At 37.7% G+C, this 12,731-nt stretch overlaps 1 protein-coding gene across 6 annotated transcripts in view; it reads left to right on the forward strand.

Annotated features, from left to right (window-relative positions):
- LOC140513377 (uncharacterized) overlaps positions 1-8,752 on the forward strand; it is a 38,589-nt gene extending 29,837 nt beyond the window's left edge. For 5 of the 6 annotated variants that reach the window (XM_072623024.1, XM_072623025.1, XM_072623023.1 and 2 more), the window contains 3 exons: positions 2,278-2,414; positions 3,101-3,272; positions 3,805-8,752. In XM_072623024.1, the coding sequence (XP_072479125.1) occupies positions 2,278-2,414; positions 3,101-3,272; positions 3,805-4,076 (581 nt within the window). In that variant the 3' untranslated portion in view covers positions 4,077-8,752. The remainder of the gene's footprint in view (positions 1-2,277; positions 2,415-3,100; positions 3,273-3,804) is intronic. The other variant, XM_072623029.1, reaches the window with a different exon arrangement.
- Positions 8,753-12,731: the final 3,979 nt, after the last annotated feature.

The raw sequence follows: 12,731 nt of genomic DNA on the forward strand, positions 1-12,731 counted from the left end.
AATATGAATCCTGGATAATTTAGTAAATTGGAAATTTGAGTTGCAGTTGCTACCTTGTCCTGCTCTATTTTTTCGCTGGGGTGCTCCATCTAGTCAGTTTCCTAATTGCTGTTAATGGGAAAAACATAAATGTTTGACTTCCATTGATAATCCAAAAGGCACTTTAGCCAATCGTTCTAACCTCTATTTTATTTTTACTAATACATTATATTTGAACACTTCCCCTCAAATACCTAAGTAACACCACCCCCAGGATGTTCTCTGAAATGTTAAGTAAAACTGTAACTTATAATACCATAGATTTCTATATTTCTTGTTCTTTAGTTGGTAACAGACAGAAAGACTGTCTTAATAATTTTTACCTCTTTCTCCCACTTAATCTTTTATCAGAACTCTGAATAAAGGTGTCTAATGAGTTTTTCACTTACTCTTTCTCAATAATCAGTTAACTGGCTGAAAAAGGAACAGTGAAAAGAACACTCTAGCCTTTAAGTTGTTAAGCGTTCTGAAATAAATGTGGCCTCTCAATTCAACATTTACTAAGTGCTTATTACGTACAGGACCATATATACCTGCTTCCCAAACTCAGAAGGAAATAAAACTCTTCTAAGTAGTAAAGAAAAGCAGATGAATATCTTGAAGTCAAATGTGAGGATGAACTATCCTGTACATTGATATCATTCCCTTCTTTAGTAGCTCCAATGACAAAACGTTCTCTCCGGGGATCCTGGGAGCAAAAAGGCTGCTGCCCATTTCTAGAAAATTCTGAATATTTAATTCAACAGACATCTATTAGGCACCCAATACTTGTAGATTGCAGTTGCTAGGTGCTGAGGAAATTGTGATTAGCATATTCAAGTATGGAAATGTATATACATATACACCAAGGGCCCCTGGTGAGCAAGGATAGGCCCTGATAATGTGGTTATTAGCTAGCTGAGCTAGCTAATGATTGAGCTAGTCCAAGGCACATGAGCATTCGATGCTCTTTTCCTTCTTAGATGTTAGTGGTTTTGAAGTATGATAGGAAAGTCCCTGAAAAGGTGACTTATATTTTTCAATCATACGCTGCTCCTGGCTTGTTGCTTCCTTCCTGCCCCATGCTCGCAAACAAAAACCAAAGCAAAAAAAAAAACCAAAAAAACCCAAGCTAACAATAAAACAAAAAGCCAATTTTACAGTACCTTAGTCTTGGATTTGGGCAGCTAGATGATACAGTGGATAGAACGTCAGGACTGAAGTCAGGAAGACTCATCTTCCTGAGTTCAAATCTGACCTCAGATGCTTACTAGCTGTGTGACCCTGTGTGGGCAAGTCACTTAACCTTGTTTGCCTGAGTCTCTCATCTATAAAAGGAAGGAAGGATATGGCAAATCACTCCAGTGGCTTTGCCAGGGAAACCCCAAATGGGGTCACAGAGTCAGACACACTGAAATGACTGAACAGTAACAAATGGTCTTGGATACTATTATAAGGGTTTGTGAAAGTCTAATACCAGTCGTTCTCCTTATCTTCCTTTTCAGTTCCAGTCTCCAGGTTCAGTTCAATTAAACCAGATGTTTATCTAGGAAAGGGGAAATTTCTTTTTGGTCTTATCTATGTCTGAATATTAAGTAAAATACAATAAGCAACTTCAGTGTTTATTGACCAAGTTTATTTTTTTTAATCACATTTAACAGCTTAGAAATAAAAGTGAACATTCAGGAAAAAGACTAGAGTTTCCTGAGTCCTTCCCCTTGTTCCCTGCTTCTCCAGTCTTTCAAATAGCCTGGTAGGGGTGAAGTGAGTTAGTAACCCATCATACACTTGGCACCCCTCCTGGACGGTGGGAAAGAGAAGAAAGAAGAGAATGTCAGTCTTTCTCCTTTATCACCCTGCAGGATTGTCACAGCCATTCATTCTGGTTCAGTCCCTGGCTGCTTAGAATAGTTCCTCTTGGCAGTTGCTCCCAATGGGTCCTCCCTGAGGTCTCATGAGGGCCATCAGTTTTGCGTCTTCATGCTTACGATGGCTTCCTGCTTCCTCTTCCCTTCAGGATTAAAACTGGGATCAATATTTGTGTAGGAGTTGGGAATCTGGGAATTAGTCCCTTCAGCCAAGTCTTTCTGCCTCCCGTGGATATGGCTAAGGTTAGACTACATGTACAAATAACTGCAATACAAAATAGAACATAAATGCATTAGAAAAGGAAAAAAATAAAGCATCCCAATGTAAGAAATAGGAAAGCTCCCAGATTTCACTTAAGATTCTAAGGATACTTCCAACTTTTTGTAATAGAGATGAGCATCCCTCAACATTGGGAACCTATGGATGATGGTCCAGTGAAGATCGTGAAGCTCTCATCAAATATGGCAGAGTACCAGAAAGTAGCCAGGAGGTTCAGGTGCTCCATGAGCAGGAACACCATCCTTAAGGTGAATTATGTTTAATGAATAGGTGATTGTGCTCATTAACTAACATACAAAGAAACACTGTTGAATATAACAATATTATAATCTTGTAGACATGTTCTAAAGACCACTATCCCTTAAACATTCTTGTTTGTCTCCTTCACATTTATTACTATCTCCCTTCTCTATTTTCTCCACTACTTTCTTTCTGCTTAGCTAGTTTTGAGTAATCTTTAAGACAGTATATCTGGGTTTAGACTGTAGCTGGAAAGGGTCTTAGGCATCATCTAATCTAAACACTTTATTTTACAAGTGGGGAAACTGAGGCTCTGAGAGAAGAAGCAACTTGATGAGCATCACATAGCTAATAGAGCCAAGTTTAGAACCCGGGTCTTCCGACTTCCAGTCCAATGCCTGCTGTTTCCACTACACCATATTCATGTGAGAAAAAACCAAAAGTTAGAGAAAAGGACAATGTGAAATCTAACCTCCCATTCCCAGGCTCTCATTTCACAAGCATCAGAGGTGTTAGAACTTCCCAGCTCTAGAAATAGCAATGGGAACTTAGAGTGGTCTACACTGGGAATTACTTGCTCATTCAATTAAGTCTCATTTGGAAATGTAGGTGTCATGAAAACAAAATATACCTAGAAAAATATGTTAATCTCATTTAAGTAATGGCCAGGTTCTCTCTTTCTGATGTTATTTAGATAGAAAGAATTCAAAACTCATACCTCTGGACCTCTTACATTTACAAGCGGAACTGGATGGAGAAAAAGAATCCCCCAGGAGTACAGAATGAGCAGTTCCTGTTCCATGGAACACCAGCACAGAACTGCTCATCCATCATTGAAAATGGGCTAAAGAGCACCTGTAGGAAAAGTGAGTATACCACAATTGAGAGAGGGTAGCACTTAATGCTACTGAAATGGCTGAAATTCAGGCTCATTTTTCCTGAGCTCTGGGCTAACTTGATTACACCTGTCCTCTGGTAGTTTAGGTTTGTTAATGGAATGAAATGAAATACTTGTAGGTCATTCAAAGGAGATTTACTTAACCATAGCAAGAAAAGGGTGTTCAATAAGGACAGGCACTGAGGAATACCTCTAGTTGATTCACCTGAACAAGTGTCCCTTGCCTGAGTTATCCATTGTGATCCACCAGGCAAGCTTCAGGTCGCCAAGAGCTCTTCATGTTTGCTTTGTACTCAGCAACCAGGACGTGATGTCAATAACCTGATCCTTTAATTTCCCACACCAACCAAGTTTTGAGGATGATCTCAATACCTTTTAAGGAAAAATTTTCCTAGATGACATTGGGATAGGAGTTGGGTTGTTATTCTTACCACAACCTGTATTCACCTATCCCAAGGGATATTGTTCCAAGACCTAGTAACAAGTTCTTATTTTTATAGATGGATTGTATGGCCAAGGGATCTACTTTGCCGTGGATGCTCATATGTCCTCCCAGTATTGTGGAAAAGACCATCAGAAGTCCAGGCTGATGTTCCAGGTCCGTGTCCTTACTGGAGAGTACGCTACAGGTGATAAATCAATAACATTACCTCCAGAAAAGCCAGGAGGAGGGAGATATGATAGCTTGGTTGACTCAGTGGGTTTGCCAAAGATATTTGTAACCTTTTTTGATGACCACTCATACCCAGAGTATTTAATCACATTCCACTGATCTGGTACAAGTTTGTCTAGGACCTTTGAGTGAATCTCTAAAACAGCTCCTTCAGTGTAGCTGTGGCTTCAAGTGAGTTACAGAAGTTCTAGGTCCAAGACCACACATCTGGCAATCTTGATTTGTTTTATCTCTTGTAGTGCTGGTCCAAACTATGTTATGTTCTAGGACAATATAAATTAGACATATCACAAGCCAAAGCACCACCAAAAGTTAGTCTAATACAGGAATGGGAAACCTGTGACCTTGAGGCCACATGTGACCCTCTATGTCCTCAAGTGTGGCCCTTTGACTGAATTCAAACTTCACGGAACAAATCTCTTTAATAAAAGGATTTCTTCTGTAAAACTTGGACTTAGTCAAAGGGCTGTACTTGAGGATCTAGAGGACCACATATGACCTCAAGGCTGCAGGTTCTACACCCCTTAAGCTGTTACAAGAGTATTTTCTCAGTTCTCATCCTTCCTGACTTCTTATCAGCTTTTGACATTGTTCAAATGTCCCCTCCCCTCTTTGTCCTAGATAGCCTTTTCTTTCTTAGCTTCTCTTTGGTTCTCCTCTTGTCAGATCACACCTTCTTAATTTCCTTTGGTAGCTCATTATCTGTCTTCTTCTCCCTCAATGTAGATGTCCTCCAAAGCTGTCTCTTCCCTTTTTATCCCTTCTCGGTAAGCTCATAAGTTAACAAAGGGTCAAATTATTTTCTCTATATGGATAACTTCCAAATGTACAAGGCCAGTCTCAATTACTCTTTGGAATTCTAGTCCCATATTAGTTGCCTCTTGAGATGTCCTTTAGACACCTCAGATTCCACATATCTTAAAGAGAATTCATTTTCTTCTCCATTAACCTTCCAAATTCCACATTTTTTTTTATTGGATATACCACCATTCTTCCAGTCACTTATCTTTAAAACCTAGGAGTCATCTTTGATGCTTCCTGCTCAAAAGTTACCAATTATTTCTTAATTACCAAAGTAATGGTCATTTCTCAATATATCTTGAAACTGTCTTGAACTCTTTAGTTTCTGAAACTGTTGATCAGCTTTTCTTCCTAGATTCTCTTGAGGTTTCTATGACACGACTCTCTCCTGGTTCTCCTGCAGCCTGACAGATCCTTCTCAGTTTCCTTTGCTAGACCTTCACTGAGTTCACATACAGTAATGGTCTGTCCCTGACCCTCTTCCATTTTCCCTCATCAATTGCCTATTGAGTATGTCAAACCTGATGTTCTATAGATATCTTAAATTCAACATGTACAAAACAGAACTCATCATCTTTTCCCCCAGATCTCCCCTCTACCCAACTTCTCTAGTTCTTTTGAGGGCAACAGTCTTCTCAGTCCGACCTAGACTCACAGCTTTGGTGTCAACCTTGACTCCTCACACACTCATCCCACATGTCTAATTTGCTGCCAAGTCTTGTTATTTCTTCACTTCTCTAGTACGTCCCTCTTTCTCCACTCATAGAGTTGCTTTCCTAGAACAGACCCTTGGCACTTCACACCTGCCCTATTGTAACAGCCTTCTGGTTGTTCTCCTTGCCTTAATTCTTTATCCATTCCAGTCCATTTTCCACTAATCTGCCAAAGTGGTTTTCCTAAAAGCATATCCTTTCTAGTCAGTAAACCCCAGTTGTTCCCTATTAACTCCAGGATCAAATGTAAAATCCTCTTTTTGGCTTTTAAAACCCTTCCCAACCTGGTCCATATTTCCATGAACTCTAGGATCAATAACAATGACCTTCTTACCATTTTTTGCACAGAACACTCCTCCTGACTGCCATTTCACTAGTCATTCCCCTTGTCTAGTATTCTCTGTGTCCTCATATCTACCTCCTACCTCCCCCAACTTCCTTCAAGACTCAACTCAAATCTCATTTTCTTTAGGAAGGCCTTTTCCCTTCCATTACCACTCCCGCCTCTCCTCCTTCCTCCAAACGGTAACATACACTAATATATCCCTTCTGGGTTTACTTTTCATTTACACTGATTATAACTTCTATGTATAATTTTTTTTTACATGTAATCTGTCATCATTAGAATGTGAATTCCTTGAGAGTAAGGACCATAGCTTTTTTTTCCTTTGTATCCCCAGCATTTAGCACAGCGTCTGGCGTGTGGTGCTTAATAATGCTTATTGACCAACTGACCTGCTGTCACAGCCGTTCAGTTGCAGAGTCTTGTTCTATCTACCCAGAACATTTCCTATTCATCCCCATTTCACCACTCACAAAGCCACTATCCTAAATCAGGCTAGCATTCCAGTTTTCCCAAACTATGCAACAGATTTCTAATTGATCCAGTTTTCTAATCCCTTCCCTTTCGAACCCATCTGATAAACAGCTGCCAAAGTCATTTTCCTAAAGCACAGGCATAACTGTATCTATTCTCTTGCTTAGAAGTCTTCGATGCTCTCTACTATCTTCATTATTTTTATTAGATGATCTGTTATACTCTTACTGTTTAACAACATTTTTTTAATCTGACTCGCTTTACAATCACTTATGTTTAAATAAATGAATATCAACGCATTCTTTCAATATCTTGATATATTCCATATACATGTCTTTCTTAATCACATCATATATTTGTTCAAACATTTCTCCATTGTTGGATATTGCTGCCAGTTTTTTTCAGTTGCACATAATTTTGCTATGGAAATCTACGAAACAATAAGTTGAAACAATTTCATAGTATAATCCAATAAGGGAAACATTGGCTCAGAGGGTATGCTTATATTTTTAAAACTTTTGCCACATCCTGCCCTCTGAACTTGTAAGTTCCCAATTCTAGTAGCAGTGCATAAGTGTGCCTGTTAAAACACAGCTGCACCAGTATTGCTGTTTTAAATTAAAATTTTAATGATTTATTTCTGTTACACTTTGTTGTGGTTCAGTGTTGCTTTAGTTATATAAGAAGATAGTTTATGGGATGTTAATCATCCACAAAAGAGTTTACTTGGTGAAGGGTATTAGAAACCATATTCTTGATAATTTTATAACTTTTATTAATGTTGTAATATAATTCCAATTTTATTGAATTGTCATCTGTCTTTATTGTTATACAGCTTGCATAGTTTTTGCCTCTTAAAAATTTTGTACAACTTCTCAATAGTTTAATCCTTTGTGATAAATTTTTGCTAGCATTCCATGGGCACTTGAAAAGAATGTGTATTATAGATACATGTTCTTTTCCACTCTTTCTCCACACATGTATATGTCTATATCTACACATGCGTTCCCCAGATTGTCATTACAATTAGTCACGGGCAAAGCACATGAGTATTTCTGTTACGTATTTTTCACTCAGTTAATTTAGAATTCTTCCTCTGCCCTTTGTAGGGGTTTCATTAGTTATTGATTATTTGCTTTTAAATTCTTCCAGTTTTGTTTTTGAAATAGTTAAAAAATGTTCTTCATTAAATACAACCTTGTTTCCAAGATATATGATTTGGGATTTCAGTCCTATTTGTGAAATGCTTTTGTGTATTTTTGTTCAGTATGAGTACTTTCTTTTATTGTCTTTGAAATCATTTGTTACTTTAATTCTAAATTATAAATATATAATCTCACGCTAGGTTTCACATGTACATTTCTCTTTCTGTTCTTCTTGATGTATGGAAGTACTCATGTTTGTTTACGTTTGCCAAGTTAAGAATTGCTAAAAAATTACTTTTAAAAAATGTAATCTAATTTTTTCTTGATACTTGGAGAACTTTTGCCTTTGTACTTTTGTGCTTCAACAGTTATGGGCATTGATCATAGTTTAGATTTCTTCATATATATTTTTATATAAACTTTCTTATTAAAATTTATTTTTTTATATAACAGGGATTTATTTTGTCTCCCTTTCCCTTCCTCATATACTGAATTCTTCACGTATGTCAATATTCTCTCTAAAGAGAAATGCCTGATCTTGTCATTCTGAAAGTTTTTTTCCTTTAAATATAGTATCTAACTTTTAAAACATTTTTCAGTGTCTCCCTAGACACTGAAAATCCCAATTTTTCTTATGTTTGTACTTCTTGCTTTTCTTCCAAATCTGTTATTTTATTCTGCATTAATTGCTTTTTCATTTCTATTACAGCTTGGGCCCATTTTTCAAATTAATTTTTATTATTTTTGATCTCTGTTCAGTTTCCTCTATTCTGTTACGTGTGACTCTGGGGGAAATCACTTAACCTATCTGCTTCAGTTTCCTCATCTGTAAAATGGGTATAATAATAGCACCTACCTTCCAGGGTTTTTGTGAGGATAAAATGTAATTATATATGTATTATGTAATGTAAATGCTAGTTATTATTGTCAATACCATTGTTGTTTTGAAAGTCATTTAATGTCACTGTAATTTTGGAATATCACAAATGTTATTTCCTTAGTTGTTCCACCTTCGTTTTTTTTAAAAACTGGATTAAATTCACCCTTTACATCCTTTAATGCATTTCATATCCAATTTAATTTACCATTTGGTATTTCTTCCGTTTTATCCTTTGATACTTCAACTTGTATTTCTTTTTAAATTCAATTTTCTATGAACAAAAATATATTTTGTCTCCCTTCTACCTCTTCCTATCATTGAAAAAAAAGCAAAACCAAAAATAAACCTTTGTAACGTTTTATTTGTATACACACATATAGTCAAGTACAATAAATTCTTACATTCACCATGTTCAAAAATGTGTCTCATTCTGTACCTTGAGTCCATCGCCTCTCTGTTAGAAGGGTAGCAACTTGCATTTTTTTTAATGCCCAGAATAAAGCAGAAGGAAGTTCAGAAGAAAGATGAACAGGACAGTTTTGAAAATAATGTGGAATTTATTAAATGTTCTTTTAAAAGGGAGCATTATGAAATGGAGATTCACAGTTTTATATACAAGGCTCTTTTGTGTTCTGTTATATATATGAAAATGCTCATGGGGAGTGTGTGTGTGTGTGTTGAAATTCAGATTAAAAAAAAATGAAAGAAGAGAAAAACAACTGACATAATATGATAGGACCAGCATTTATTTTCTTGATGCAGATTTTCTGATGGTTCACATTTTCCTGACTCAGATTTCTGGTGTGGATGCTTATAAGGTTCCAGCCACATGTAGTTATCTCACTGTCTAAGACCACATAAGTTGTCATACTCTGATGACCTACTGACCAGACCTTTCCAGATGGAGATGAAGGAGGCTGTATCCAGACAAGCTATATTAGGGAAGAGTAAACCTCTTTAGATGTTAAGTGACTTGTGAGTGGCTCATCCTGAGGTGCTGGTGTTAGAGCCTGACTACAATACATAGTAAGAAAAAATATTTACAAATTCCCTTTCCCCCTGTTCCTGTATACCTAGGGTGTACTCTTTCATAAATATTCATTATTTTGATAGGGAAAATAAGCACAAATTTGAAGTACAATCATAATGAGCCACATGTGTAAGGAACAAATATGTTCGAGGTAATTCACAGCTCTGGAACTCCAAGATCCATTAATATTTTTCAAAAAGTCCTCTCAATGCTGACCATTGGATGTGGTATCTATGCAGGATAGGTTGTTCAGCTGAACTCTATCCTCAGTGGGCAAGGTGTAGCTTCCATTACCTCCAGCTTCAGGCTTAGGCCTGTTCATTAATTGGGATATTATTGTATACTTTTAGGAAGGTCAGAGACCTATAACTTAGAACTGACAGAAGCCTCTAGAACTCATCTCTTAAGTAGCTCTGTCTCCCAGACAATTGGTAAGAGAGTAGAGGTTTATACTTTGCTTTCAATAACTCTTTTTGGTTCAGGGCTAAGTCTTCTGGGTAAGAGACTTTGCCTTAACTTCCAATAATCATGCAGTACATTTTCCAGATTTTCATGTCTGTAAATAGACCTTAGCCTATTTGCAACAGCCCCCCCATAATCATCCAAAAGCTCTGTGGTTCAAGGTCCCCAGTTGCTGTGGTTTTTTTTTAAACTCTGTCTAGGGCAAGACTGTCCCACCTGAGACCTATGAATGGTTTTTACATTTTAAAATAAAGTTCTATTGTATTCATTTAGCATCCAACTACACACCTTTGGATTTCTCCATCATGCCCAAGGAACATCTTCATTTTAACAGGTCACACCTTCCCTGCAACTCTCACCTCATCAATACCCCCTGAATGAGAGGTAGAGAGCTCCTCCCAGAACCACCATTTAATGAGGGCGCTTAGAATGGCTGTCTCTTCATTTCCTACCCAGCTGACCTCCTCTTGACTTCTCTCTCATCCCTCATTCCACAAACCTTTTTAGTTTATCCCCCTTCCTGCTACCTTTTGTATACTGTTTTCCCAAATTATATTGTAAGTTCCTTGAGGTTAAAGTCTATTTTTTGCCTTTCTTTGTATCCCAACAGCGTCTGGCACACAGTAGACTCTTAATAAATGTGTATTGACTGACTTTCTCTATAAGCATTTAACAGCTTGAGTCAAAATTGAGAAAGCAGATGAGGCGGGTCCATGGTCAGCCTAGCATTAAGGTTTAGTAAGGCATGAACTTTGATAGGAAAAGAGGCTGGGGGAATTGGGAACAACATCCATTTAAACTGATTTATCATAGAATCAAGATTATGAAGGAAAAAGGTGAGATCAGAACAAAACTGACTGATTGGGAGACCAGAGAATACTACGTGCCAGAAATTGGCTAAACTACAAATTGTATCTCATTTGATCATCACAACTACCGTGGGAGGTAGGTCCCCTTTTTACAGTTGAGGAAAATGAGATAAGTTACTTGACTTGCTCAGGATCACACAGCTAGTAAAAGTATCTGAGATCAGATTTGAACTCACCAAGATTCCTGGCTCCAGGCCCAGTAGTCTATCCACCGTGCCAGCTAGCCCAAGAGAGGGGCAAGTTGTTTATAAGATTTTTCTCTTGGTTGTCTGTCCTTTTGGAGAGTCCACCTGTGTTTAACAGTTGTTTAAGAACATTTAACATGTGATATCACACAAGTGCTTATCTTATTGAAAAATAATTTATAGAAGAACAACTTACTCTAAGCAACTCAGTCATAAAATTGAGACTTAAAACAAAATGGAATTAGTGGTGCTAAGGTGACAAACTTATTTCTACTCTCTTATTAAAGCAATAAAACTTATTCTCACTACCAAAGCCTTCCCCAGTCCTTCTTCATCTTACTGCCAATTTCCTGAATAGATCATTTGCAAGCTGTCTCTTCCATTAGATTGTGAGCTTCTTGAGAGCAAAGACTGTTTTTTGGGGGGGGCCTTTTTGGTGTTCCTAGTGCTTAGCAGAGAGCCTGGTATATAGTAAGCACTTAATAAATGCTTACTGACTGATTCAGGGTTGGAAGTAAGTTTTTTTGGCTGTAAGAGATGATTTTGGATGTGAAGTGTAGACTCTAGAGTCATAGATTTTTATCTTTTTTGGAATTTTTAAAATCAATATTACATATTATCCCCTAGTTAAATTCTGAATCTGACCTAGTGTGGCTTTTAAACTGCTCAGAGCACAGCTTGGAGTTGGGGACTGTGGTCCTGGGGGATGGGACGGAACCTCAACTTTTGGAGGCAGAGTGTTCTCTGGTAGCCAGATTGGATTCTGTAGTCTTTTGATAGGTTGTTTTTGTGTGGTCTTATCACTAGTGTCCCTTGTGACCCCATTTGGGATTTTCTTGGTGGAGATACTGGAATGGTTTGCCATTTTCTTCTCCAGCTCATTTTACAAATGAGGAAACTGAGGCAAACAGAGTTAAGTGACTTACCCAAGGTCACACAGCTAGTAAGTGTCTGAGGCCACACTGAACTCATGAAGATTTAGTCTTCTTGACTCGAGGTCCAGTACTCTATCCACCCCTTAGCTACCCATAATCTTTTGATAGTCAAGTTCTGTCAGGTATGGAATAGAAAGAAAATGATGATATCACTTGGCTGGTGGATTGAGTGAGTTGTCCATCTGTGGAACAACTCACATTATTATTATACTCCCTTGGTGTTACCATTATATTCCCTTGGGAGTCATTGATGCTCTTTGACAACGAAGGTCAAACAATAGTCTGTGAGTAGTGATAGCTGCTCCCTGTGCACCCAGCTGCCAGTTTGAGTTGGGCAGTGGTCATCCTCCTCCACGTCATCCTCCTGTTCCTTTGTTCACAAGGGGAGTCAACCCCTTACATGTGGATACTCTATGTAAAGAAATATAAATTTTGATTGCTTATACTTTGAAAGATATCTTGGAGTTTGGGGGCTAGATCCTTTCTTCCTCCCTATTTATTTATCCTATCATTTTTTTTTTCAAAAAAGCTGGGACAATTAATCTTTTGTCTCACTTTCACTTATTGTAGTTCATTTAGTAGTTCCATGTATGACTTCTTGAAAGACAGCTCTGCAAAAATAGGCTTTGAAAAAGCCCATTGTGATTCAATTGGAGCTACTTGACTATGCCTTTAAATCCAACTCACTCGGGGGATTTTCACTGATTGGCCAATAATAGGTCCCAGACTCACTTGGTCTTTGTGCCTGTTTTGATGGCTCAGAGTGAGTGCAAAGTAGTAATTGTTTTCTGTTCAGGTCAGAAACACTGAAGGTCTTCCTCTCCCGGACTGATTCTTTTTTTTTTTTTTTATGATAATATAGATCATTATCATATGAGAAGGGGGCCCTTGAGCTGAGTTTTGACGGAAGCTTGGGA

This window comes from Notamacropus eugenii, chromosome 7, assembly GCF_028372415.1.
Source record: "Notamacropus eugenii isolate mMacEug1 chromosome 7, mMacEug1.pri_v2, whole genome shotgun sequence".
Classification (NCBI taxonomy): domain Eukaryota; kingdom Metazoa; phylum Chordata; class Mammalia; order Diprotodontia; family Macropodidae; genus Notamacropus; species Notamacropus eugenii.